This window comes from Balaenoptera ricei, chromosome 15 (assembly GCF_028023285.1).
Source record: "Balaenoptera ricei isolate mBalRic1 chromosome 15, mBalRic1.hap2, whole genome shotgun sequence".
Classification (NCBI taxonomy): domain Eukaryota; kingdom Metazoa; phylum Chordata; class Mammalia; order Artiodactyla; family Balaenopteridae; genus Balaenoptera; species Balaenoptera ricei.
In genome coordinates this window covers 53578490-53606449 of record NC_082653.1, presented here as the reverse complement: position 1 = coordinate 53606449, position 27960 = coordinate 53578490, and the positions used below count along the sequence as shown (strand labels likewise).

The 27960-nt window shown below is 50.4% G+C and overlaps 1 protein-coding gene across 1 annotated transcript in view; it reads left to right on the top strand.

Moving 5' to 3' along the window:
- Window positions 1-27960, top strand: part of TRAP1 (TNF receptor associated protein 1) — a 54563-nt gene that overhangs the window by 26291 nt on the left and 312 nt on the right. The window contains exons 2-17 of the mRNA XM_059895803.1: window positions 2719-2883; window positions 3771-3853; window positions 5044-5184; window positions 9823-9894; window positions 11394-11554; window positions 12368-12477; window positions 13041-13114; window positions 13913-14068; window positions 15221-15341; window positions 15789-15858; window positions 19172-19319; window positions 21870-22055; window positions 22519-22657; window positions 23058-23143; window positions 24460-24605; window positions 27699-27771. Of these exons, the coding sequence (XP_059751786.1) occupies window positions 2719-2883; window positions 3771-3853; window positions 5044-5184; window positions 9823-9894; window positions 11394-11554; window positions 12368-12477; window positions 13041-13114; window positions 13913-14068; window positions 15221-15341; window positions 15789-15858; window positions 19172-19319; window positions 21870-22055; window positions 22519-22657; window positions 23058-23143; window positions 24460-24605; window positions 27699-27771 (1931 nt within the window). The remainder of the gene's footprint in view (window positions 1-2718; window positions 2884-3770; window positions 3854-5043; window positions 5185-9822; window positions 9895-11393; window positions 11555-12367; window positions 12478-13040; window positions 13115-13912; window positions 14069-15220; window positions 15342-15788; window positions 15859-19171; window positions 19320-21869; window positions 22056-22518; window positions 22658-23057; window positions 23144-24459; window positions 24606-27698; window positions 27772-27960) is intronic.

Below are 27960 nucleotides of genomic sequence, written 5' to 3'. Positions count from 1 at the left end.
TAGCCCCTTCCCCCCATGTGAGAGCAGGTTTAGAACAGTTAGTTCAAGAAGTCTGAAAATGAGAGGAGCCCTTAGCCTCTGAATTGTTCTATTTTGTGTGATTTCTGGTTTCCTTTGGGGTAGGGATGGTTTACAGCTAACCATGAGGAAACACAACCTGTTCTTTCCTGATGGCACTGAAAGGCAGATGGCGAGGAAAGGACCATGAGCAGAAGGGCAGGACAGGAAGTGGGGATAGGGGTCAGTTCAACAAATGTATGCAAGTGGAGCGGGTCAGGAGCCCTTCCTCCAGGGCATGGGACGTCAGCAGGCCTGCTGGACTGGGGAGGAAGGAGGTGAGGTTCCGAAGGTTTGGGGTGTTGCTTAGTGGAGGGCCTGGAAGACCAGCCTGAAGCATTTGGAATTGATGAGGTTGCGTTCAGGAATAAGTCCTCAGAAATCATAAGTAACAAGATGGAATTGGTGTCAGAAGAATAACATGTTGACATTTAAGGGGTGGGTTGCAGGGAACAGTGCTGCAGGCAGGAAGACCTGCTCAAAGGCCTTGGACCGGGAGAGCTGGGGGAGGTCTGGAGGGAGAAGGATAAGTGCTCCGTGCATATCACTGTTGGAAGAAGACTCAGTGTGATCCCCTCCTCCCCACCGTGTCCTTTCCTGAGGTCACGTGATAGGGAGTGGTTGCAGATGCAACATGGTAAGAGGAGTATTAGATGTAAGAATTTCTAAAATGCTTTCAGCATCTTCGGGCTTATGTGGAGGCGTGGTCAGGAACACCACCAATCCGTGCTTACCGGGCTTTCTGCCCCTCTTCTTCTGGGGGACCTCCCCCATCACTCCGAATTCTGGTGGCCCAAACACTTTCACGTCCAGAGTAGTGCTCAATGGAGAACTAGAATCCAGAATCCGTCCTGAGGCCCAACCCGGGTCTTGCATCCCTCAAACATCTCTCCTTTATCCCAGTCTCACTGATTTCATCCTGAAGTTCTACCGTACTTTGAAGCAGAGGGTTCCCAGCTTTTGTGGGGAACCTGTTTATGTCTCCGAATGTGGCCAGGAGTGCTGTCCCTGGGAGGGGAGGCAGCGTGGGGTTGCCCACAGTCCACTGGCATCGCTCGCCCTGCATCAGGATACCAGCTGGGATCACAGCGACCCCAGCACCCCTGCCTGGCCTGGTGCAGACTGTTTGTTAAACCCTCTAACCAAATACCATTTAATTCCAGAAGAAATACTCCAGTTGTGGGTTTTTTGTTTTTGTTTTTGTTTTTAAGCTGTATGGATAAGGTGAACAATACAGTTAGGCCAGAGAATTAAATATCAACATTTAGATTGTTTGGAAATTGGATATTTTCTGAAATGGGGTAGTTTTAAAGGTATTCTGCATAGAGGTAAAGGCTAACATCGTGTTATTTATAAATCCAAGAATAAGCTTAAAGAAAAGGCAGATTTTTATACCTTGTAGGAATGTGGAAGTCAATATGTTGATTTTTAAACCTACACGTTATTTCTGGACATTCTAAATCATTCCTTTCTGACTGTCACACGTATGTAGTTACATAACAGGCAGCTGCAGTTTGTTATGGCCTAGACTTTCACATGGAGTGTCTTGTATGTCTGACCTGTATCCTTGAAAACGTCGGGCCTTAAATACCTACTGAACAATGCCAGTCCCCGGCGAGTGTCTTCAGGGACTGCTGGTGAGGACTGGCTCCATCCTGCCAGTTAGAGTGGAGGTATCTGCACGTGTTTCTTTTTTATTTTTTAGTATTTATTTAAGTTTATTTGGTTGCGCCGGGTTTTAGCTGTGGAAGGCGGCCTCCTTAGTTGTAGCATGTGAACTCTTAGTTGCAGCATTCATGTGGGATCTAGTTCCCTGAGCAGGGATCGAACCCTGGGCCCCCTGCATTGGGAGCGCAGAGTCTTAACCACTGCGCCACCAGGGACGTCCCTCTGCATGTGTTTCTGTAGCGTCTTGTCAACCATACCAGGCTGGGGACAGCAGTGTCAAATGGAAGGGTTTTCCTTCTTCCCTTGCAGTGGTTTCTTGGTCCACTGTGCTGAACAGGAAGTTACAGAAAAGCAACTCAAGAGACATTGTGAATCCCCTTCCTGATTGCAAAGTAGAGGAGATCATTCCCTGGTTTGCAGTTTTTAAATACACTAATTTTAAAAACTCTGACAGTTTTGGACAAAAAAGGAAAGGAAAAGAATCAGTGAAGATTCTTTAGAAGATGATGAGACTGTTTGAGAACACCAACATTTTAAGATTTGTCTCCCTCTTAGGGGTATTTTTTCTCCCTTTTTCCATGTTAGTTACACCGTAAGAAGACCAGCCAGCCTGTCGTTATTTCCGGCTCCGGGAGGGGCTGTGAGCACTGAGGCATGTGTGGGTTTGGTGGGTTTGTGCACGATCTCACTGGGGGACGTAAGTGGGAAGTGGTGTCAAAAGGCCCCTGCCCATTCCCGCGGTTCTGCCCCAAGTTCTCGTATGTTCTTGGTATTTGCCACGTGTGAGGATATGTTACCAGAACTACCTGCCAAAACACCAGCTAGCTGCACAGCGTTTGTCACTTCTGATTTCTCCTGGGTGACACTGGGTCTTTCGAACAACAGCCTGCCTTAAAGAATTCCACGTTAGCATCTGCCAGACGTGAACAAATTAGGATATTCTGTTTCTGAAGTCTTATTAACTCTCATTCTTTCTCACATTTGTCTTTTCAGGAAAACCAGTTCTGTGTCCTTGGAGGCCCCCAGCCCAGTCCTGGAGTCCCAGGCAAAGCCTGGCTTCAAGCTCCCACGTTGGACGGCCGTTCAGCTCCCAGGCTGCTGAGGACCGGAAGGAGGAGCCCCTGCACTCCATCATCAGCAGCTCGGAGACCGTGCAGGGTACTGTGTGTAGCTGCGTTTGGGTCCAGGAAGTCTTTGTTGGCTCGTTGCTGGCTCGTGAGGGGAAGCTTTTGAGGCAGAAGCAATGATTGATAGAGCCACCCACTCGCTTCAGACGAAGGAAGGTCTTAGTTGGAGGGAGGGTTCCCCAAAACAATGCCTCCTGCGTTTCCGGCTTCTCAGGAACTTCTGATTTCCATCCTGGCGTATCTTGCCCCCTCTGGTGGTCACCCGTGAGTTCGCATGGGGCCCCTTTAAAGTGGTGATTCATGGCACATCTGCTAATAATCATGGAAGCAGGACGTAAACTCAGTGTTGGCCCCGCCGGTGAAGGACTGCACTCTGGGTTGTCCTTCATTCCTGGCAAGTGTGGAAGGCAATCTCCAGAGCCAGTCCTGCAGTGGGTCCATTTCTGGCTTTCAAATGAGACGACAAAAGAATATTTGATGTTTGGGTTAAGAGGAGAAGTGAGGTTTTCTTGTTATTTTGCTCCCTAACTGATCAATTTGGAAACCACTGTATTCAGGAATAGAATCCAGGGTCTTGTTGTTAGAGCCAGCTCGCCTCACGACTGGGTCAAGCGCCAGCCTCCACAGCCCCTGGAGGTAGCCCGACCTGAGGCCTGCGGGCTGCGGGGAGGGAGGCAGGTGAGGGTTTGTGCCCCTACGCCCCTTTCTGCGGGTAGAGGGAACCACTGGTTTGTTCCGCTCCCAAGACCTCCTGCCTGAGCCCCAGACACTTGGTTTCTTTCTTTCTTTTTTGTTCGCTGTTTTGAAACATGTTTAAAACTCCTTACCTTAAAGATTTTTTTGAATGTTTTACATAGCATATTCTTCCACGAAAAAAGACATTAAGCTTTATTGGTTGTGTCTGCGATTCATTACTAGGTTCTGTTTCCAAACATGAGTTCCAGGCTGAGACAAAGAAGCTTCTGGACATCGTTGCCCGTTCCTTGTACTCAGGAAAAGAGGTGCGGTACCTGCTAATCACTCCCGGCGCTAGCAAGGTTTCTTTTGGCGAGACTGTTTCTGTGCTCTTCTAGGGAGGTGCCAGCTAGTACATTAGCTGTGAAAATGCATTACATTTGGACAGGTCCTGATCTTGGCTACCAGTGAGAGTATTTTTACCAAAATCTGTTGGGTTTTATGGATAACTATACGCAGGTGATTCTTTGAGCCGGATTGAACCTGGGAATTAATGAATTTTGCTGATAATTTAGAAGTCCCTCAGGTGTTGCCGTGGGGTCCTGCTGACGTCCGTCTCTGTGGTGTTGTCGATGTGTGCTGAGGCCCTGGGTTCACGCCCCTCATCACTTGGCATCGCCACCTGTGGCCTGTGGGGGTGTCGGGGCTGGAGGAGGAAGACCCCGGCCCAGTGTGGAGTAGAGCAGGGAGGAGCTGCCAAGGACCTTTTTGAGGAGATGAAGCTCAAAATGATGAAGCTCAGGGGTGACAGGCCATGGTGAACCATCGTTTCCATGCTCATTTTTGCTAAAATGCAAAGAATTTGAGAAGGGTAAAGCACAGCTTTCCAAAATGAAAGGACTTTCCAGGGAATATTTCCAGGTCTCGTCCTGTTAAATTCTATATTCAAGTGTCCCCGTGACATCCAGCTTCTGTTCTCTTGGGGTCAGTCACACCTCTTTCCCTCTCCCCATGCGCTGCGTCTGACTGTAAGTGGAAGGTCTGTCGCAGGTAAAGGGCTTTAGGGACACGGGTTGGTAGTTGGGTCTGTGGCCCTTTTTTCTCCTGAACATGGTAGGTCTGGTTTGTGATTAGATTAAATGAAGTCAGTGAATCCTTCGTGGAGTAGAAAAAATATGTTTTGAGGATATTTTGACATCCCTGGGCAAGAGTTGAGAAAGAAGTTGTCTTACAGGGTCCTTGTTTGGAATTAACTTAACAGATCGACACCTAACTCCAGGTTTGATGTTGAGGAAGGAGCAGTAGAGTCAGAGTCGACATAAGGTTGGGTCACGGCAATGTGATCTAACTTCAATCATTCTGTGAGCTGCCCTGGAGAAACTGCCTTTGAGGAAAGCAGGACATCTTTCTGGTTAAACAGTTCTGTGGCATTTCTCCGCCAGCCTGTACCAGTTGCTGCAGATGCTGCTAACCAAATAGGTCCTGCAGTGTTGGCATCTTCTTTCCATTTCCGTAGGTGTTCATACGGGAGCTGATCTCCAATGCTAGCGACGCCTTGGAAAAGCTGCGTCATAAGCTGGTGTCTGAAGGCCAGACGCTGCCAGAAATGGAGATTCACTTGCAGACTGACGCTGAGAAAGGCACCATCACGATCCAGGTACTTCATCCAAGTGTCCCGACGCGGGGCACGCCACCCTGCCTCCCGTGCTGGTGACCGCCGGGGCCTCTCCACCCACTGGGCTGGGTGACGGGCTGCCTTTTCGTCATGGCTCTAGGCTCCTAGTGACCTGCTGACCACCTTTACTGTTAATTTACTATAAAAACACTCATTCAATATAGAAAATTTAGAAAATACAGATAAGCAGAAGAGGAGACGCTTTATTTATTTATTGTTAAATTTTATTGAAGTATAGTTGATTTACAATGTGTTAATTTCTGCTGTACAATGAAGTGACTGTTATACATATATATTCTTTTTCATATTCTTTTCCATTCTGGTTTATCACAGGATATTAAATACAGTTCCTGTGCTATACAGCAGGACCTTGTTGTTTATCCATCCTATATATAATAGTTTGCATCTGCTAATCCCAAACTCCCACTCCATCCCTCCCCCTAACCCGCCCCGCAACCACAGGTCTGTTCCCTATGTCCGTGATTCTGTTTCTGTTTTGTAGATAGGTTCATTTGTGTTGTATTTTACATTCCACATGTAAGTGATATCGTATAGTATTTGTCTTTCTCTTTCTGATTTAACTTCACTTAGTATGATAATCTCTAGGTCCATCCATGTTGCTACAGATGGCTTTATTTCATTATTTTTTTATGGCCGAGTAATATTCCATTGTATACTATATATATATATACACACACACACATATATATATATACACACACATATATATATATATACACACACACATATATATATACATATATATACATATATATACATATACATATATATATATATATATATATATATATATATATATACATACACCACATTTTTATCCATTCATCTGTCAACGGACATTTAGGTTGTCTCCATGTCTTGGCTATTGTAAATAGTGCTGCTGTGAACATAGGGGCGCATGTATCTTTTCGAATTATAGTTTTGTCTGGGTAAGTGCCCAGGAGTGGGTTTGATGGATCACATGGCAACTCTAGTTTTCTGAGGGACCCCCATACTGTTTTTCATAGTGGCTGCACCAGTTTACATTCCCACCAACAGTGTAAGAGGGTTCGCTTTTCGAAGAGGAGAAAATTTAAAATCACCCCATCATTCAAAGATAAATACTGTTGACATTTTAGTATGTGTCTATTTAGGGTTTTGATCTATGCATTTGTCTACATATCTAAACAGATTTTTAAAAATTTTTTTGGCCACGCCACAAGGCCTGTGGGATCTTAGTTCCCTGACCAGGGATCGAACCCGCGCCCTTGGCAGTGAGAGCACAGAGTCCTAACCACTGGACTGCCGGGGAATTCCCTAAACAGATTTTTAAATGATATATTATTTTTTAATATACAGGTGACCCTGAATAACACTGGGGAGGTGGGGACAGGCCCTCCCCACAGTCAGAAATCCACATATAACTTCTAGTCTGCCCTCTGTATACCCAGTTCCTCCACATTTGCAGGTCTCCCTACGCAGTTCCTCTGTACCCACTGTTCCACATCCACGGATTCAACCGACTGTGGGTCGTGTGGTACTGTAGGTAGTACTTGCTATTGGAAAAAAATCTGTGAATATGTGGACCCGCACAGTTCAAATCCGTGTTATTCAAGGGTCAGCTGTAACTCTTCACATTTTTTAAAAAATTTATTTATTTTATTTATTTATTTTTGGCTGTGTTGGATCTTCGTCGCTGCATGCAGGCTTTCTCTAGTTGTGGCGAGTGGGGACTACTCTTCGTTGCGGTGTGCGGGCTTCTCATTGCGGAGCACAGGCTCTAGGTGCGCAGGCTTCAGTAGTTGCAGCACGCAGGCTCAGTAGTTGTGGCATGTGGGCTCAGTAGTTGTGCCTCGTGGGCTCTAGAGCGCAGGCTCAGTAGCTGTGGCACACGGGCTTCGTTGCTCTGCGGCATGTGGGATCTTCCCGGACCAGGGCTCGAACCTGTGTCCCCTGCGTTGGCAGGCGGATTCTCAACCACTGCGCCACCAGGGAAGCCCCGCATTTTTAACTATACTTATACTCTTGTGATGCATATTTCCCCATGTTACTGAATATTCTATGGTACTATATTTTAATCACAGCCTGGTATTTGGATTAACAGTCTTACTTTAGATGCAGCAATAGTTTTGGCGGCTGTTGTAACCTTTGAGCAGTTTAAAGTCAAAGAGTTAGAAAGGCAGAAGTGGGGTTCATCAGGCAGTGGGCCTGAGGGCCACCACGTTCCTGAGACAGCTGCTCTAGGACCTGCTGGCTGGGATTATGGGGCGGCGGGGGGGTTGTGGGGCGTGCATCCTACGGGGTGGAGGGCCTGCCTCCGTGGACTCTGCCTCTTCCCAGCAGGCCTGGTTTTGCTTCTCAGAATTGCTGCTGGTGTCTGGTGCTCTCTTGTTCACTCCTTTGCTCTGCTCTGTGCATGTGTGTGCCTTGCTTGCTGCTGCTGTTTTTTTTTTTTTAATAAATTTATTTATTTTATTTATTTGTATTTGGGTGCGTTGGGCTTCGTTGCTGCGTGCAGGCTTTCTCTAGTTGCGGCGAGCGGGGGCTACTCTTCTTTGCGGTGCACGGGCTTCTCATTGCGGTGGCTTCTCTTGTTGCAGAGCACGGGCTCTAGGCGGGGCGGGCTTCAGTAGTTGTGGCGCGTGGGCTTCAGTAGTTGTGGCTCGTGGGCTTTAGAGCGCAGGCTCAGTAGTTTTGGCGCATGGGCTTAGTTGCTCCGTGGCATGTGGGATCTTCCCAGACCAGGGCTTGAACCCGTGTCCCCTGCATTGGCAGGTGGATTCTTTTTTTTACCATTTTATTTTATTTTATTTTTTTTTAAATTTTATTTATTTATTTATTTTTGGCTGTGTTGGGTCTTCGTTTCTGTGCGAGGGCTTTCTCTAGTTGCGGCAAGTGGGGGCCACTCTTCATCGCGGTGCGCAGGCCTCTCACTATCGCGGCCTCTCTTGTTGCGGAGCACAGGCTCCAGACGCGCAGGCTCAGTAATTGTGGCTCACAGGCCCAGTTGCTCTGCGGCATGTGGGATCTTCCCAGACCAGGGCTCGAACCCGTGTCCCCTGCATGGGCAGGCAGATTCTCAACCACTGTGCCACCAGGGAAGCCCGGCAGGTGGATTCTTAACCACTACACCACCAGGGAAGTCCCGCTGCTGTTGTTTTGAGAAGCTTTATTGAGATATGATTTTTACATATAATCAAGTTCCCCAAGTTCAAGTGTACAGTGAGTTTGGACCAACATACACGGTCATGGGACCACCCACACCACTGATGTCATCACCCCAGTATTCCCTGCCCTTCCCAGCCCTTGTCAACCACTGATCTGCTTTCTGTCACTATGGTTTTCTATTTTCTAGAATTTCATATAAACAGAATTACACAAGAGGTAGTCTTTTGAGTCTGACTTCTTTCACTTGTCACAGTGCTTTTGAGATTCTTCTACGCTGTTGCATGTATCAGTAGTTTGTTCCTTTCTGTCACTGAGAAGTGCTCTGCTGTGTGGAGGCATCACAGTTTTATGTGTCCATTCACGAGTTGGTGAGCACTTGGGGATGTTAGGAATAAAGCCACTGTGAACATTTAAGTCTTCGAGTGGGCATATATTTTCATTTCTCTTGGGTAAATACCTAGGAATAGGATTGCTGGGTTGTAAGCAAAGTGTCTGTTTAACTTTATGAGAAACTGCCAAATGTTCCCACAGCAGGTGTCCCATTCTGCGTAACTCCTGGCAGCATTTGGGATGCCAGTGGCTGCACATCCTTGTCAACACTTGTCACTGTCAGTCTTTTTAATTTTAGCCATTCTGGTGAGTGAGCAGTGTATTTCATTGTGGTTTTAATTTTCATTTCCCTAATGATTAATGGTGTTGAGTATCTTTTCATGTGTTTGCCATTCGTATATCTTCCTTGTGAAATGTCTTTCAGATTCTTGCTCATTTTTAATCAGGTTGTTTGTCTTTTTATTGCGTTGTAAGAGTTCTTTGTATATTCTAGGTACGAGTCCTGTATCAGATATACTTTTGCAAATATTTTCCCCTAGTCTGTGGCTTGCCTTTTTATTTTCTTAGTAGTGGTTTTTGAAAAGCAGAAGTTTTTAATGAAATCCAGTTTATCACTTTTTCCTTTTATGCTTCATGCTTTTAGTGACCTGTCGAAAAAGTCTGCCTATTCCAAAGTGATAAAGATTTTCTCCTATCTTTTCTTCTAGAAGTTTTACAGCCTTGGCTCTTACACTTAGATCTGTGATCATTTTGTGTCTATGTAAGGGAAGGTCTAAGAGTTGTTTTTTGCCTGTGGCTGTCCCATTGTTTCTGCACCATTTGTTTTTCCTTTCCCCAGTGATTTGTCTTGGAACCTTTGTCAAAAATCACCTGACACTGTCTGTGCAGCTCTTCCTGGACTCTGGTTTGTCCCTTTAATCTATGTGTCTATCCTCTAGTGAGGTTTTCTCCAGTGAGGCCTGGCTGACGTGGCTGGAATTCACCTTTTCTGGTGACAGTGTTCTTACTTTGCTGGGCCCGCCTGGCAAGTGTAACTGATGTACTTGTGCCTGGGTGTCCCCACACGTCCATCCTGGCTCCCTGGTGCATTCGCTTGGGTGCTTAGCTTGTCTCTCTCCTCAGGACACTGGCATCGGGATGACACAGGAGGAGCTGGTGTCCAACCTGGGAACCATTGCCAGGTCGGGGTCAAAGGTAAGCCCCCCGCTGCCCTTTCCTCAGGTGCTGCAGCTGTTCCCCCTCTCAGGTTCGAGGGTCTCCCCTCGAAGGGCAGTTCTGACCAGAGAGGGTAGGTCCCAGATGCTCTGGACACCAGCTTCAGAGGAATGTCCTCAGGCACGAGCTTGTTGGCATTGGGGACCCTTTATCACAGGATTTCACTGTGTCGTCACGGGGACCTCAGAGGCACTTTCTGTTATTTGCTGGATGGAGTCAGTACTTTGCCCATAGCTAGAAACTGGCCAACCCTAGGTTCAAAGCCCGTCAGTCCACGTCTGATACGCCAGCCATTCTGCCTCCTGAGGCTTTTATCCAAGTGCTTTCTTAGCATTTATTTGAGCTGCATAGGCTTGAGGAGGGAGTGACGCAGAGACGGCATGGTCCATGATAGTCCGCGGGGCCCATGGGTTGCAGGCTGACTGTTCTCCAGAACTGCTGCCTGGAGACAAGCGACCTCCACGCTTGTCTGCTCCAGGGTGGTCGGGTGCTGGTGCAGCTTGAAGCCGACAAGGGGGGGATGGTCAAGGTGTCCTCCTCCAGCACCAGCCCCGGACAGAGGCTGTGTCCCTCGGCTGCCTTTGTGCCTCTCCTGGGTGAACAAATGCTCTTTGTTTTTTTGTGGGCCTAAGTGGTGCCTAAAATGGCACTTCATGCCAAGTGCTTGAAAACAGTCTAATTGTTAGTCCAGAGTGATTCACAGAAATTTCTACTTTAAAAAATGACTTTACCATAACTGTTTCCCCTACTACATTTTTGGTTGTATTTCTGTGAAGGGAATCTGTGCTGTCATCACATACAGTAGCTACTAGCATGTGGCTGTTTGAATTAAAATTTTTTTTAAAATATTTTAATTTTATTGGAATATAGTTGATTTAGAATGTTGTGTTTAGTTTCAGGTGTACAGCAAAGTGATTCAGTTATACATATACCTATAATCATTCTTTTTTAGATTCTTTTCTCATAGGTTATCACAGAATATTGAGTAGAGGAATTTAAATTAATTAGAATTAAATACAATTTAAAATGTATTAGTTCTTTCGTCACACTAGCTACACAGTTCAAGTGCTCAGTAGCCAAATGTGGTCAGCAGCTCCCACATTGGACCACACAGAACATTTCCATCACCACAGAACGTCTGTGGAACAGTGTTCATAGCAACAAGTATATGCATTTTACTTAATTTTTAATATTAGGAACTTCGATTACATGAGTTACAGTAATTAAGTGCTCTGTGATACCATACAAAAGCATGTGTTTGGTGTGTAGTTTGCCCACAAATCTAGGAGTCTCCTCCCCTGAACGTCAGGGGCCACTCCGGGCTGGGCCCTCTGTGGGGAAAGAGGGTGGAACGTGCGGGGCTGTCTCGAGGGTGAACCACAGCCTGAGACTGCGCTGGAGGAGTGGATGCGCTGCTGCAGGCAGACGGCAGGTCTCCGGGGCAGGGCCGCCCCCCTCTGACCGGTCTCACTCCACAGGCCTTTCTGGATGCGCTCCAGAGCCAGGCGGAGGCCAGCAGCAAGATCATTGGCCAGTTTGGAGTGGGTTTCTACTCGGCCTTCATGGTGGCTGACAGAGTCGAGGTGTATTCTCGCTCGGTGGACGCAGGCAGCCCTGGGTACCAGTGGCTTTCAGACGGGTAAGTGAGCGGGTCCCACATCACACACGGAGTGTCCCCGGGCCCTGGGGCCATCGTGGCAAGTGTCGCCTGCCACGCAGAGTGGGACTCAGCTGGAGCTCGCAGCCTGGTCTGGGAAGCCAGCCTCCTTGGAAAGCACCAGGGTGCCGTCCTGGGCTTTTCATGGGAGGCCTGAGCCCCACACTCGGGGAGCCATTACTCTTTTTTGCCGGGTGGGTCCCTGCTCTGTGCTCCGGGGCGGGTGCCTTTGTTCTGAGGCGCGTCCGTGACTCCTCTTGGGGGTCAGGGTTTGGCTCCCTGGCTGCCCCACCTCGCGCCGTCTCCACCGTGTGCTGGGCCTGTGATGTCCAGGGACATCTCGACTGTTCGTGGAGGATGGCACCCACCAGAGCCAAGGTTAAGTGTTTATCTCACAAGCCCCCAGACTTCATTTCTGAATCCTGCTTTCCCGCAGGAAAAGTGAAAGTGGGGCCCACAGTCACCAGGGCCGAGGGATCGACAAGGTGCCCCTCGTGTGCTTCTGCTCTTGGGAGGAGGCGCCTGGCCAGGGGTCCGGAGCGCTTGGAGTTAGCACAGGACGGGGGTCTCTTCCCGGAGTCTGGCGCTCACCTGGCCGCTTCAGGGGAGTGTGAGACCGAGAGGTCGTGTTCAGGAGTGGGGAGCCCCGCGCCCCAACCCCAGCGGCCACTGTCCCTGGTGGAGGTGTGACGGCCTGGGGGACACTCCAGCTTCCTTTCTATGCAAGTCCTGCCTGCCACGTGGGACTTGTCAGCACTGACAGGCAGAACTTGCCTTCCTTCTCCCGCGTCTCAGCTCTGGGGTGTTTGAAATCGCTGAAGCCTCAGGAGTTAGAACCGGGACCAAAGTCATCATCCACCTCAGGGCAGACAGCAGAGAGTTCACCAGCGAGGCTCGGGTTCGAGGTGAGCGGGAGCCTGGGCCTCTGGGGACGTGCGCGCGGGTCAGTGCGGTACCTCCTGCCACTGCGTTTTAGGACATTTTGGGGCGGGGGTCGCAGGCGCAGGGCTGGCCGTGGGTTGGGGCAGGGTCAGGTTTGCCCTCCTCCTTTCGAGCAGCACTGCCTCCACTGCGCTTGCTGGTGGCGCAGGGTCCTGTGCTCGTCCTGCCTGTGCTGTAAGATGTCGCCAGCCCGCCCACCCAGCCTGAGTCCCAACTCCTGGACAACCAGAGCGGGTGCAGCTGCGAGGTGCTCCTCTCTGTCCAGGTCTCACTGGATGCTACTGAAGGTGCCCAGCGCTCTCAAGGGGTCACGTTAGCCCGTGAAACCCTGTTTATGCCGCCAAGGAGGCATCGTGTCTCATGGTGGCCTGGGCCTCGAGATCTGGTTTGGGAGCGAGTTCTGCTCCCTGTGTGCGGGCAGGGCAGGGACGAGGCCTCCCAGAGCTGTGTGACCCCTGCAGCACCTTCCAGAGCTTTCATCTACAGAAGCTTCCCGTGTTCATTGCTTTTTTTCTGTCTCTTCCAGACGTGGTGACAAAGTACAGCAAATTTGTCAGCTTCCCCTTGTACCTGAACGGAAGGCGCATTAATACCCTGCAGGTGAGGCCTGGCTGCCTGCAGGCTCAGGTGGCTGTGGAGATGAGCCGCTCCACGTCAGGCTGGCGGGGCAGAGGTGGGACTGGGCGTTGCTGTCAGAGCCCCGGGACTGGGTGTTCTGGGGGAGGCGAGATCTGTGGGTGCAGGCAGGTCCATGTGCACCAGGGGGGTCACCCTTCACAGCACATGCTTCGTGCTCCTGAGTGTATTCAGTCATGCTGCCGTCACCATGGTCGGTTCCAGAACGTTTCACCCCCAGAAAGAGACCCCACGCCCATCAGCAGTCACTCCCACTCCCCGCCCTGGCCCCTGGCAACCAGTCCATTTTCTGGATTGGCTTATTCTGGGCGTTTCATAAAAATGGAGTCGACCACTGTGTGGCCTTTTGTGTCCAGCTTCTTACTGTGTTTTCAGGTTATGCTGGTTGTAGGGTGTATCAGTGCTCTGTTCCTTTTCACGACTCAGTAACTGTCCAGCGCGTGGCTCAACCGTGTTTCTCAAGCCGCTCACCTGTTGGTGGCTAGTGTCACAACGTCGTGCAGGCTCGTCCAGACCGTGCCTCCTGCTTTGCTCTTCCTGACGCTGTGCTGGGGACAGGGCGCTTGTTCCCAGAGCCTTTTGTGTGTCTCTGTCCAGCGCTGGAGAGGGTGGGGCTGGAGACAGAGGGCCCGGGAGGCCGACCCTCAGTCATGCTGAGGGCTCCTTTGCCAGCACCCGGGCCCCGCGAGCTCCACCAGGTCAGCTCCACGTGTTGTTGGGAGGATGCGTCTGAAACAACGTCCCTGTTCATTCCATTTCCAGGCCATCTGGATGATGGACCCCAAGGATGTGGGCGAGGGTCAGCACGAGGAATTCTACCGCTACATCGCTCAGGCCCATGACAAGCCCCGCTACACCCTGCACTACAAGACGGACGCACCGCTCAACATCCGCAGCCTCTTCTACGTGCCGGAAACGGTGAGCCGGGCGCAGGCCTGCCATGCGGGCTGCCAGGGGCCTGTCCGCTGCTCCCTGGGTTTACACACCAGCAGCACTTCCCCTGAATGGTGACAGCTCAGCACAGACATCACAAAAATTGCCTTAGCAGCATCAGGATGAAAGAAAATCCTGTACATCTAGACAGGTGAACAGAAGTTGAAGTGAGGGGTGCTGAACAGAGATGTTTGGCCCGGCAGGCCTGGGCTTTGTGGACGGGTGCGGGCGTCCTGTCTCCATGCAGTGCGCTCTCCCTACTTCCGCATGGCTCAGGGCAGCACCGTGAAGGCCCCACCAAATCCTGCAGCGGGGAAACCTGCTTGGGTTGAACCCAGCTTTCCTGGCTTTAACTGACTAGAGCCTGATACCCATCTTGGAAAGAGCTGTTCTACCCTCCCGCTGAGTGTGCTCTGCAGACCAGCAGCCCCAGCCTCCCCTGGGCCCATTAGGAGTGCAGAGCCTTGGGCCCCCGCCCAGGACCCCCCAAGTCAGTTCCCACCTTAACAAGATCCCAACATGATGTGTGTGCAAACGGCAGCTTGGGAGGCGCTGGTTTAGAGCAGGGTTGGCAGACAGCGGCCGCTTTGGGCTTTGCAGCCTCGCACCACCAAGGACTCTGCCCCTGTGGCGGAGGCTCACGGGCCACACTGAGATGGGCGCGTGTGGCTGGGTTCCAAAAAGTGTAGATGCGGGAATTTGGATTTCATGTATTTTTCACATATCATGAAATGTCCTTTTTTGCCTTTTTCCTCAACCATTTAAAAATGGAAAAGCCATTCTAAGCTATACAAACAGGTGATTTGGCCTGTGGGCTCTAGTTTGCTGACCCCTGACCCCTAGCAGACTTGGCTCTGTTCGCAGGGACATGTAAGTCATTGTTTTTATGGGGAGGGCGGCAGCTGCCCAGAGAGGGCCCCCCACCCCACCAGGAGCCATGGTGGGAGGGGCCTCCCCGGGCCCCTCTGGGCTTTTGAACAGACAGACACAGGCAGGACACCGCACATCTGCCTCAAATCTCCCGGCCCAGGTAGGCTTAGGAAGGGGTTCCCCGTGACCTTGCAGGCTCTGCCTCCTGGCAGGGCTGCCACGGATTTCTGCTCTTGCCACCTGACGCTGCCCTTTCCTTGCCTCCAGAAACCAACCATGTTTGACATGAGCCGGGAGCTGGGCTCCAGTGTCTCGCTGTACAGCCGCAAGGTCCTCATCCAGACCAAGGCCACCAACATCCTGCCCACGTGGCTGCGCTTCATTCGAGGTTTGGTGCCAGTGTCTGTGCCCAGCCGTGTGGGCTGAGGCCCAGGAGCAGCTGCCTGCTCCAGATGCCAACACCATCGGAAAGGGCTCATCTTTGATGAGTGCGGGGTCAGGGCGGGTCACCACAGCTGCTGGCTGGTGAGCCGAGTCCTCACAGCGTGGCGCCTCCCAGGGAGCTTCCTGTCTCCAAACACTAGTCTTGGTTGATTTATCCATGATATGTTATGATTTTGAACAGAAAACCCAGGAGGTAGTTTTGAAAAAGGGTCCAACTGATGCTGAAATCATAGAAACTGTCCCGGCAAAGGCTCGCCGGCCTTGCTTGCTTTCCTTCCGACCCCATGGTTGTGACCTGGGCTCTGCCTGAATTCTAGGAAGACAAGGGACTTGGGAGGAGGCGCCCCCGAGCGTCCTCCCTTCTTACCCACACTCGGCCTGTGTCTCGCAGGTGTGGTGGACAGCGAGGACGTCCCCCTGAACCTCAGCCGGGAGCTCCTCCAGGAGAGCGCGCTGATCAGGTGAGGAGCCGCAGGACACAGTGGGCACCTCACCGGGTTCGCCTTTGCCACGAAGGCCCAGGTGGGCTTGAAGCTGCCGAGAGCAGAGGGTGGACCTGAAGGTGCCCAAGGGAGCTGTGGGCCTGGAGAATATGAACAGGTCACGTGTGCTTTGCTCCGTGTTTTACTTCACGCTTTTATAAGAGGGGTTTGGAGACTGACATTGAGGAGAATTGCAGCCAGTTCCAGGAGATGTTCCCTCCCTTGGCCAATCCCTGTCACTCAATCCCGGGGCAGCCGCGGCAGGGGAAGTTCCATGCAGGGCTGTCTCTGAGTGGACGAGGCAAAGGACGGCCCCAGAGCCAGGAGAACGTCTGACCTCGGTCCAGGAAGGTCACTAATGGTGTGAAGGAGACAAGGGCTGGGCACCGAACTCTCTTTTGGAGACATTGCTCTTGGAATCTTCGTGAGCTGGGGTGGCCGAATTTCTGCTCCCCCATCCTGATCATAGCAGCAGCTGCTATTTACTGAGCATTTATTCTCACCCAGACTGTACCGAGCCCTTCCTGTGCAGCCTGTGTCATCCTTGCAGGTGGGAGCCACTAGGTCTCCATGTCATAGTTGTGGAAACTGAGTTACAGGGAGGTCACACCTGCCAGTGAGTGAACCTGTATTTGAACCCATGTTTTCTGACCTCAGGCGTGTGCTCTGCCCCCAGCAGCTGGGACTGGGCTGACCCCAGACGCTGGCAGGATGCGAGGCTGCAGGCGGGGGTGTGTCCGGCCACTTGGTCACTGCTGGTGGTTTTCCAGGGCTAGGTTGTCAGTCTGAGCACTCATCTTGACCAGCAGAGTCAGACTTAAATGAAATTTTTTAAAGAAACTTAAAGAAAAAGTAGAAACTTGATGCAAAGTACATTTTTCCCCTGAACCCTGGGAGAGTAAGTTGTCCACTCTATGCCCATCGTCCCCAGGTATCTCAGGGTGTGTTTCCAGAGAACGAGGAGAGTCTCCTCCCAGCCAGCACAGCCGTCAGTTGGAGTTGACGTGGTGCAGCTGCCACGTCTCATCCTCAGACCAATCCACGTTGCACACTTGTGCCCGTCACGTCCTCTAGAGTAGGAGGGTCCAGTCCAGAGTCACACAAGCCTTTAGTTGTCATGTTTCTCCAGTCTCCTGGAGGTTGGCCGAATTCCACAGTCTTTCCCCGACTTTCAAGACCTGGATGCTTCTGAAGATTTCAGGCCAGTGATTCTGTAGAATGGCCCTCTGCACAGATTGTGTGATGCTCCCTCATGCTTAGGTGCGGGAGAAGCACAGAGTGATGCATCCTGTCAGGTGGGGCACAACTTTGAGTTGTCCCTTTACTGGTGATGTTCATGTTGACACTTGATTAAGGGGGTGTCTGCCAGCCTGCTCATGTGAAGTTACTCTTTTTCCCTCTGTAATTAGTAATGATGTTATGTAATGGGGTGGTATTTGACAGCTATGTGTTCATTTCTTACAATATGCATGTGCTTTTCTTAATATCGGTATAACTGATTTGCATGACTTGATTTCCTGTTTTATTCAAGGGCTATAATCTGTTACTGTCACTGTTTATTTTGATGCCCAAACTGTCCCTGATTCAGCAGGAACCTACTCAGGCTGACTCCTTTGCCCTTTGACCTATTCCCATTGTGCTTTGAGCGCTTCTGTATTGAGTTCACCCAATACCAACCAGCACTGCCGTGGTCTTGGCCTTTGCTTCCCTTGACAGTGAGGAATCTGCCTCTGATTTTCCCTAACGCGTTTACCTCTGACCAGTCCCCTCCATGTTACCCATCTGCCATCGCTGCTGCCCCCCTGCCCCGCCAGCTCCCTGCTCCTTCACCTGCTTGGGCCCTGATGCCACACGGTGGGCTAAGGGGGTGTCTGCCAGCCGTTCTGCCAGCTGCTCGCTGTCCCCAGTCTGGATGTCCTCTTCTGAGGTCCTTGGGCTCTGACACTCCACACCGGGCTCCTCCAACCCTCACCCTGCATGGACACCCTCTTCGTTTCATCCTAGCTGCTGTGGCTGCCCCACCACAGATGCAGGTGCTGCCCTTTGGCTGAAGGACTGAGTTATTCAGGATGGAAGTGGAAGAGGATAAGCTTAAATGAACGTTAAACATTATTGTTCCCCTACCCTGGATTATTAAGGAAACAAATGGTAATTTCACCTTTTTAAAGGAAAGGCAAGAATATTAAGGAAATAAAAAAAAATACTCCCTAATACCACTAATAGTGTTGCTCACGATTTTATGCCATTATGTAGTGCTCTTGTAAACACCCTGATACACAAGATCCCAATTTTGTAAAATTGTAGTGCACATATAGTATATCCAGTATAAACCCAAGTTAAAGTGTACGCATTGTTTATACAGCATTGATCCTAATTATGAAAAATATAATGCACAGCAAGTAGTATGTATAGTCTTTGCATACTTATATATGTACCCTGTAATTTATCCATATTGGGATTTTTCTGGTTTTTCTTTCAACCCAGGCACTTTCTCATGTTATTAAGGATCATATCATTAGAGGATGTTGATCTTTAATGGCCGTGTATCTTTCCATCATTCATTTCAACCTGTTCCCTGCTGTTGAACACTGAGCTTGTTCATAATTGTTTTTTTTTTTCTTTTCTGTAATTAAACTTGCTTCAGAGCTTATTTATTTATTTATATATTTTTGGCTGTGCGCGGGCTTTTTCTAGTTGTGGCGAGTGGGGGCTACTCTTAGTTGCGGTGCGTGGGCTTCTCATTGCGGTGGCTTCTCTTGTTTCAGAGCCCGGGCTCTGGGCACGGGGGCTTCAGTAGTTGTGGCATGTGGGCTCAGTAGTTGTGGCTTGCGGGCTCTAGAGCGTAGGCTCGGTAGTTGTGGCGCACGGGCTTAGTTGCTCCACGGCATGTGGGATCTTCCCGGACCAGGGCTCGGACCTGTGTCCCCTGCATTGGCAGGCGGATTCTTAACCACTGCGCCACCAGCAAAGTCCCATAATTGTTTTCTGTTTTATGTGCTACAGTGAAATTTCTGGTCCATAAATCTTGGTGACTCATGAAGGTGTAATCTCAGAACCATAGTTTGTCACTCTCCACAAGGTTGGGGGGTGTGTGTGTGTCAGCTAGCATCCCTGACTCTAGGGGGCGTGTGTCTCCTTAACTGGTGTTGGCCAAGGGTAACTTTCTGGTATGTTGTCTTCACTTCTCTGATTATTAGTGGGATCGAACATTTTTTCATATCCTTCTGGCTGTTTGTATTTCATGAAAGTTGCTCTTTTGTGATATTTGTGATAAATGCTTTTCTGTTCATAGGAAACTCCAGGGCGTTCTACAGCAGAGGCTAATAAAATTCTTCATTGACCAGAGTAAAAAAGATGCTGAGAAATATGCCAAGTTTTTTGAAGATTACAGCTTGTTCATGAGGGAGGGCATCGTGACCACGGCTGAGCAGGAGGTCAAGGTAGAGTCTGGGTTTCTGGACCTTTCTCTGGGCTGCCTTGGGCTGTGGAGGAAGCTGCTGGAGATCAGAAACCTGAGCTTCCCAGGACGTGATAATGGCATAGCCAGGCACCCCAGTCACCGCTCCCAGGGGTCAGGAAGTGCAGCTTTTGGCCTCTGGACTCCGTGGGTGGTCCCAGCAGGCCCGGCATGCACCTGAGCACATGCCCAGCTCCTCCAGTGCCCTCAGTGGAGGGGAGCGGGCATTTAGTGTCTCTTCCCCCAAGGGCCTGGGGGGCTTGGGGAGGTCACAGAAGTCAGGACAGGAGAGGTGCCTGGTTCACGGGGTGGGGAGGGCAGGTGAGGTGTGTGTAGTCAGGGCAGTTCATCATGTGATCGGTAGAAATCCATCAACACTGTGCCACTGGGGCCAGGAGTCAGTTAATTGTGCAATTACTTAAAAATGATGAGATTGTTCCATAAACATTTATTGGCCATTTTTTTTTTTTAAAGTATTAACCTTTTTTTTTTTTTTTTTTAATTTTATTTATTTATTTATTTATTCATGGCTGTGCTGGGTCTCCGTTTCCGTGCGAGGGCTTCCTCCAGTCGCAGCAAGCGGGGGCCACTCTTCATCACGGTGCGCGGGCCTCTCACCATCGCGGCCTCTCTTGTTGTGGAGCACAGGCTCCAGACGCGCAGGCTCAGCAACTGTGGCTCACGGGCCCAGCCGCTCCGCGGCATGTGGGATCCTCCCAGACCAGGGCTCGAACCCGTGTCCCCTACATTGGCAGGCAGAGTCTCAACCACTGCGCCACCAGGGAAGCCCTATTGGCCATTTTTAAGTTGTGATACAGTTCCCATACAATAAAATTCACTCTCTTAAAGGGAACAGTTCATTTAGTACCTTCACAGGTTGTATGTCCACCACCACCTGGTTCTGGAACATTTCCATCATCCCCAAAGACACCTGTCCCCATTAGTCACTCCTAGCGCCAGGGTTTCGTCTTTTGCTCCAGAACAGCAGCAGGGAAGGAGGGTGACCAACCGTCTGGGGTCCCAGGGTTCATTCTGCAGGCCGTGAGGGAGGGTGGGATGGGGGCTGGGCGCTGCGGCTACCAGCCTGCTCCCCCCAGGCCCTCATCACCCCGGGCCCTCCTAACCCCAGTTGTTGGCACGAGGACTCCAGCGGCTCCAAGTGCTGCCTGCTCAGACTCTCCACTCATTCCTCTCTGTGTTTGTAGGTAGCGGAACACAGGTGGTGCCAGAGGCTTTTCTAAGTGCTTTATAAACACTGACTGACTCAGGTTTTTTTTTTTTTTTTTAATTAATTAATTAATTAAATTTTTGGCTGAGTTGGGTCTTCATTGCTGCACGCAGGCTTTTCTCTAGTTGTGGCAAGCGGGAGCTACTCTTCGTTGTGGTGCACAGGCTTCTCGTTGTGGTGGCTTCTCTTGTTGCAGAGCACGGGCTCTAGGCACATGGGCTTCAGTAGTTGTGGCACGCAGGCTCGAGAGAGCAGGCTCAGTAGTTGTGGTGCACGGGCTTAGTTGCTCCGCGGCATGTGGGATCTTCCCAGACCAGGGCTCGAACCCGTGTCCCCTGCATTGGCAGGCGGATTCTTAACCACTGCGTCACCAGGGAAGCCCATGACTCAGTTTGTTAATGAGGATCAGTAACATGCACAAGAGCATGAGCTTAGCCTATGAACCTAGAGCCTGGCTCGCTGGGTGGGCTCCCAGATCCGTGGTTTTGCCTGTTCATCCCCCTTTCATCCCCACCACATCACTCTCTCATCTGGACCTCCCCTCTGGGCACCGTGGGTTGTTGGAGATGAGTCGGTGGCATAGACGAGGCAGTTTACTGTCAGGTCACGTCCAGGCTGGTGCGTCAGGGAGCTGGGCCCCAGCCTGTTGCTGCTTCTGTCCTTACAGGCGACTCCCTCATGGAGTCAAGATGCCACCAGCAGTCACACACACATCTCAGCCGGCAGAACCAGATGGACAAGCCCCGCCTTTCAGGGCCTGTTCTCCAAGTCACACACCCCACTTTGGCTTGTACCCCCTGGGCCAGGACTCGTCCCCTGGCTGTGAGGAGGGCTGGGAAGTGTGGACTTCGCACCTGTGTCCGCTGCTTGGCGAGAGACAGGGTCTGTGACTCAAGACAGAGGAAGGATGCTGGGTCCAGAGTGGGCTCTGCCATGGACAGGGCCTAGCCACTCCTGGGACCATTTGTGCAGCTCACCTGGACAGGCCTTCTCAGCAAGGCCCTGGGCCACCTGTGGTGGAACGTGCTCTCCGAGGTCCCCTGAACTTCTGACATGGGGCCCAATGGACAGCACTGGAGTCCCCCAGAGCTCCCCAGGGCCCGAGCCAGCCCAGGGCGCCGTCCCTGGGCCAGGCTCCCAAAGGAGCCCTCTTTGGCTGCAGGACACGGTCACCAGGAGGGTGTGAGGCCAGCCAGAGCCTTTCCTCCCTTAGCTGAAGGCTCCCAAAGTCTGTGCCCCGCTGTCAGGAGGCTTTCAGAGCCAGGACCTGGAATGAGCAGTGACCTGGCCTCTGTCCGTCTACAGGAGGATATCGCAAAGCTGCTGCGGTACGAGTCGTCAGCACTGCCTGCTGGGCAGCTGACCAGCCTCCCAGACTACGCCAGCCGCATGCAGGCCGGCACCCGCAGCATCTACTACCTGTGCGCCCCCAACCGGCACCTGGCGGAGCACTCGCCCTACTATGAGGCCATGAAGTGGAAAAACACAGAGGTGGGTGAGCCGAGGGGCAGGCTTGGCCCCGACCGGGCCTCCCTGCACTTGTCCTTCCCTTGGGGCCAGGTCAGAGGGCGAGGGGGTCTGAGTGCTGAAGGAGGGTCCCCATGCTCACTGAGAAATGGCTGAATGTGCCCACGATTCGGGAGAGCCGAGCAGTGAGAGTCAGCATCCAGGGTCACAGAGCCGGGCCCAAGCCTGCCTTCTAGTTTGGGTCTTTCTAGGAGGTGACACAGGGATTTCTCTATAAATAGCATCACTGATTCTAAGATATAGCCAGAGCATCCCTGAGAGCCATCTGTAAACCACTGCGTCCACAAGGCCTAGGAACCCCAGCACCCCCTGCATGGCCCTCAGATGCTGGGCCCAGCCCGCAGCCCCAGCCCCTGCTCCGTGTCCCTCTCCTGTCACGGGCAGAGGGTTCCCCGGGCCTGATGGAAGCCATTTTGGGTCCTCACAGGTTCTCTTCTGCTACGAGCAGTTTGATGAGCTGACCTTGCTCCACCTTCGTGAGTTTGACAAGAAGAAGCTGATGTCTGTGGAAACGGACATCGTTGTCGACCACTACAAGGAGGAGAAGTTTGAGGACAGCTCCCCAGGTTGGCTTGCTTCCCTTCTCTCTGGGCACAGGTGTGGATGGTGGCCTGGGGTGCAGGTGAGGCCAGGCAGGCCCGGGGAGCTGGCACTGTTTGCTACATGGCCTCTTCCGTTCTGCAACAGTGGGTCTATATGGGGTTTTCTTTTCAGCTTGCCTTCCTAAGATTGATAAAGCTTAAGAGAATCAGACATTTTAAAGCCCTAACAAAATTATATGGGCCTCAGGCAATCAAAAGTATCCTTTCTGGGGTCCAAATTTATCTGCTTAATTTTAGATGAAGAGTGTTTTGGTAGCTTCTGTCGTGCCAGTGGCTGGCGGGGTGGAGGGAGCCTGCCGATGGGAGCCTGTGGGGAGGGAGTTGTGGAGACGGCCTCCGAGCTCACCCTTCTGCTCTCCTGTAGCTGGTGACCGTCTGTCAGAGAAGGAGACAGAGGACCTGATGGCCTGGATGAGAAACGCACTAGGGTCCCGTGTCACCAATGTGAAGGTGAGGCCTCCCAAAGACGGGCCACCACCCAGCCACCATGGCCCTTGGTGACTGCACAACTGGCCAGCCTGCCGGCTCTAGTTGCTGCCGCTCCTGCATGTGTGTGCTCGTGAGCACGTAGCCACATGTGCCCGAGGAGTTGCTGAGGCGGGGCGGGCAAGCTTGGCTTTGCCTCCACTTTGTAGAGCAGTTGGAACCAAGAAAATGGAAGGTGAGCAGCTGAGGGCCTGGTGGGCAGGCAGAAGCAGAGAAGAGATGTCCCCACTTGGCCTCCCCAGGGCCATCCTCGTCCAGGCCTAGGGGAGCTGCAGTGGCTGAGGACACAAGGGCGTACGGTCCAGCTTGGGTTCTCAGTGGGGGTTCTGGGTAGGCTTTAGTGAGCTAGGAACTCACTGATCCAGCTCTGAGCTGCAGGAGAAAAAACACAGTCACCAGGGAACAGGTGTCACTGGTTGAGGGACATGTTCAGGAGTGGCCCCAAAGGGACAGGCAGGTGTGCAGGGTAGGGAAGGCTGAGAGCAGAGGAGGGCAGACCTGGGGGCTCCACGGGAGGTAGCAGTGGGTCTCTGAGGGAGGCGAGGGCTTCCTGGCAAGGAGCAAGGCGTGTGGCTGGGGTTTCTTTGTGTAACACACATATCGTGTCCGTGCTTTACAGCGGTGACTCATTTAAGGTGGCCTAGGAGGTAGGTAGAATTCTCGTCCGTATCCTATGAAGGAAACAGGCAGAGCGCTTCCGCAGGTCAGGAAGTCGTGGAGCTGGATCCTTACTGTGCTGCTGGGAAGGGGGCGGCTGGGCCCAGGAGAGTCTCTGGCGTAAGTCAGGAGGCCTGAAGCCTGTGGGGCTTGGTGAGAAAAGGTGTATTTGATGAAATAAAGGCCAGAGGGAGCCACAGGGAGGGGGTGGGTGAGAGCACCGTCTGCAGGAAAGATGGACACAAGATTGAGGAAGAGAGGCTGGGCCAGTGGAAATGGGGTGGCCAGTCCTGGCGGGTCTTAAGACAGTCGCTGTAGGACTTGGCAGTGGACCCTGTGAAGCAGAGAAGTGCAGATAACACCAGGCAAGATGGACCTTGGATGGTAACTGATGGGTTAGAAATTGGTAGCTTTGGGGTGTAGAAGAGGAGGGAGTTCCCAAGCAGGGTACGATTCAGGCTCCCTCTCTCGTTAGCAGGTGATTGGGAGGGAGGGAGGGAGGAGCACTGCTGGTTGAGGGTACGTCCCTGGAGACCTGCGTTCTCCTGTCTTGTCATTTGGGGAAGCTTTATACCTGGTCAAGACCCTGCCAGGGCCCCCGTCACCCCCGGCCTTGCTTGCAGGCGACTCTTCGGCTGGACACCCACCCTGCTATGATCACGGTGCTGGAGATGGGGGCCGCCCGGCACTTCCTGCGCATGCAGCAGCTGGCCAAGACCCAGGAGGAGCGTGCTCAGCTGCTGCAGCCCACGCTGGAGATCAACCCCAGGTAAGGCTGCCGGCTCCAGGCCTCTTGGGCCCAGGGCCCTCGATGCCCAGGGCATGGGCATGCTCATTTCTGACCCGCCAGGTAATCTTTTAAAATTGTACGTGAGTGGGTGTTCTTTTATTTATAACACATAGAAAGTGCATAAAGCTTTTGGACAGTTTGATAAATGTTTATAAACACCCGTGTAATTGAACTGTATTAAACTATACCCACGTGACGTTTAAAAAAACTGAAACTTGCCGGCGCCCAGATGGTCCTATTTTCCTCCCACTTGAATTCTGTCCCGCTCTCCAGGGAGAACCATAGTCCTGACTTCTGCGTCAGTCACTTCCTTGCTGTGCTTTATGGTTTTTCGGCTACTTGTGCATCATTACACACAAGCTCAGTTCTGCCTGTTTCTGAACTTCACGTGAATGGACCCCTGTGCAAGGGTTCCCTTTGAAGCCTTACTTTCTTCCCTCGGCGTGTGATCAGATGCATTCATCTGTGGGGGTGACTACAGTTTGTTCTTGTTCACAGCTGAATCACAGGGTATGAGTCTACTCAGCACAACTATTTATTCTATTTTGATAGACATTTGGGTAGTTTCCATTTGGAGGCTGTTGGGAACACATTGCTCTGAACATTCTTGTCCCCCGTCTGGTGCTGCGCATGTGTTTCTCCAGGATGTGTGCCCAGGCGTGAGAGCACCTTATCCTCAGCTGGGCTGAGTAAGGCCCACTGCTTCCAGAGGGCAGAGCATGGGAACCCAGGTCCCTGCAAGTTAGAAGGCTACTGTTCTTTTTTCCGTTGGGCTTTTAAAAAAAAATTGATTGGTAGTTCTTTATATATACTTTATCAGTTGCAAATATCTTTTCTCACTCTGTCTTTTCACCTATCTAAAGGTGTCTTTTGAAGAGAAGTTCTTAATTTTAATGTAATCAAATGTATATACATTTGTTAGAGATTTCTTAAGGCCCCAAAAAGCATCTATTCCAGACATGAGTTTCTTCTCCTGCATGTCCTTCTAAAAGCTTTATAGTTCTGGCCTTTCATGTTGGTCGAGCCCATCTCTAACTGGCCTGTCTGGGATTGGGGGCTAAGGGGGGTTCTAGTTTCATCTTATTCCATGCGAACACCGTGTTGCCCACACCGTTAACTGTGCTGCCTTCTCAGATGAGTATCTCTTGGAAACTTACGTTTTCTTTAGAGTTCTTGTACATTTTTTATAGTTATTTGATGTGTCTTTTTTATTGGATATTTTTTTTTCTTTTTTTTTTGGATATTTTTAAATTTCATTTTCTAACTGTTGTATATGGAGACAGTTTCTTTTTTGGAAATTGACTTTGTATACAGCAGTAATTTTTTACATGAAGTTACATAAACAAGTTACCAAAAACACTAGAAAAGTCCATAGTCTCACCCCCACCACAGTCACTGTACCCTATTTGGTATATTCGTCTTATTGTGGGTTTTGGTTTTTTTATATAGTACATGTCTAATTTTATTATTCATCACCTATAAATATTTTTCCATGTTGCTTTAGAACCATTAATTTACTTAAAACTACTGGCGAGTAGGGGGAAGTGCCTTTTCCAGTTTCTGAGCCAAATTACTAGCCACGCAATTACTGGGTGAAAGATCTGAATTGGCTCATGGCTGGCCACAAAGAGCGTCGGATGCCTCTCAAAGGAGCTGTCCTGGTTGGCAGGTTGGCATAATGGGTGCAGGCCTGTGTAATGGGCTCACAGTTCCCAGCTGTTGTGTAATGGGCTCACAGTTCCCAGCTGTGAGTCCCCAACAGAGATGGACGCTGACTGGACACCCCCTTGCCTTAACTAGTTCTGACACAAAAGCAGTTTTGTAAGATAGCTGTGCAGAGTGCTTGTTTCTGTTGCCAAAAGACTCTTATTTTACAAATTTGCTTTAAAATTTGTTAATATGTTCATATGGTTGAGAATTCTAAAGAACTAAGGGAGTTCACGGTGAAACCCCCCCCCCCCCATCCCGTTTCCTCACGTATCTTCAGAGACGCTGTGCGGGGCCTCCTCTGGTACACTTGCTGTGCAGTGTGCTCACCTTGCTTTGTAAAGTGTTTGCTACTCTGAACAGCGCTGTGAGGGGAGGGAATCATCTCGTCTCAGACGGGGACCAAAGACACTCCTGCTGTCCTCTGAACCTTTCCCCAGTGCCTTCAGTTTTATCAAACTTATCAATTTTTGACATTCTCTTAAAATTATACCTTATAATTTTGATGTATGTTTCCCATTGTATTTTTTCCTGTGCAGAAAATATTTCAGTTTTTTTGTAGTCAGAGTTATTCTTTTCTTTCTGACTTCTGGGTTTGTATTTTGTTTAAAAAGGCTTTCCCCTTCCGAGATTATAAAATACTTCTTCCCTGTTTTCTTCTAGTATTATACTTTTTTGCTTTTGATTTTTACATTTAATCTTTGATCCCTCTGGAAATTGTTTTGGTCCAAGGAATCACGCAGGAATCCAACTTGTTTCCTGGGTGCGGCCCAATTATCCTGTCTTTATGAGGTACTAACGAAATTCCTATATGAATTGGGCCATTTATACATTGTCCACTTTGTTGCACTGAGCTGTTACTTTTCATTTTCCAGAACTGTTTAATTACTGGAGCTTTATGTTTTAACTGGGACTTCCTCCTCTAACTGTTCTTCCATGTTTACTTTTCTTTATAAATTTTATACTAGATGTTTTAGATATGAGTCTTTTAATGTAAAGGAATCCTATTAAACGTGGATTAATTTAAGGAAAGTTTCACTTCTATTTATGGTCCACTTATCCAAGAACTAACATATGTCTTCTCATATATTAAACTCATCTTTCTTTACCTTAGTAGTGTTTCATTTATATCAATTTAATATCAAAACTTTTGCTGGGTTTTCTGGGTATATAATCTATAATTGATCATTTTAAAATTTTTTATGTGCTTTATTTTTTATACTGGACCTTTCTATTACCCTTTTTTGCATGTCCTGATAACCCCAACATTTCAGAAAAGTCACTGGAACACAAAAAGTTAGAGGCTGTCAGGCTGTGTGCACCCCCAGCCCTGAGCTAATAACTTCTGGTGGTTTCTGTGTTCAGGCACACACTCATCAAGAAGCTCAGTCAGCTGAGAGATAGCGAGCCTGACCTGGCCCAGCTGCTGGTGGATCAGGTGAGTCTGCTGGAGAAATGCGAAGAGTAAACTGAGGCATGGGGCTGTCAGCTTCAGGAGGCTGCCTCTTCCTTTGAGGTTTCCTCTAAAACTGTTTTAAACAGAACAGTGCTCTTCCTTACTTCTCTCTTTGAGGTCCCTGGGTTGGGACCAGGCCTCGCTCACCCACCCACTAACAACGAGGTGCTG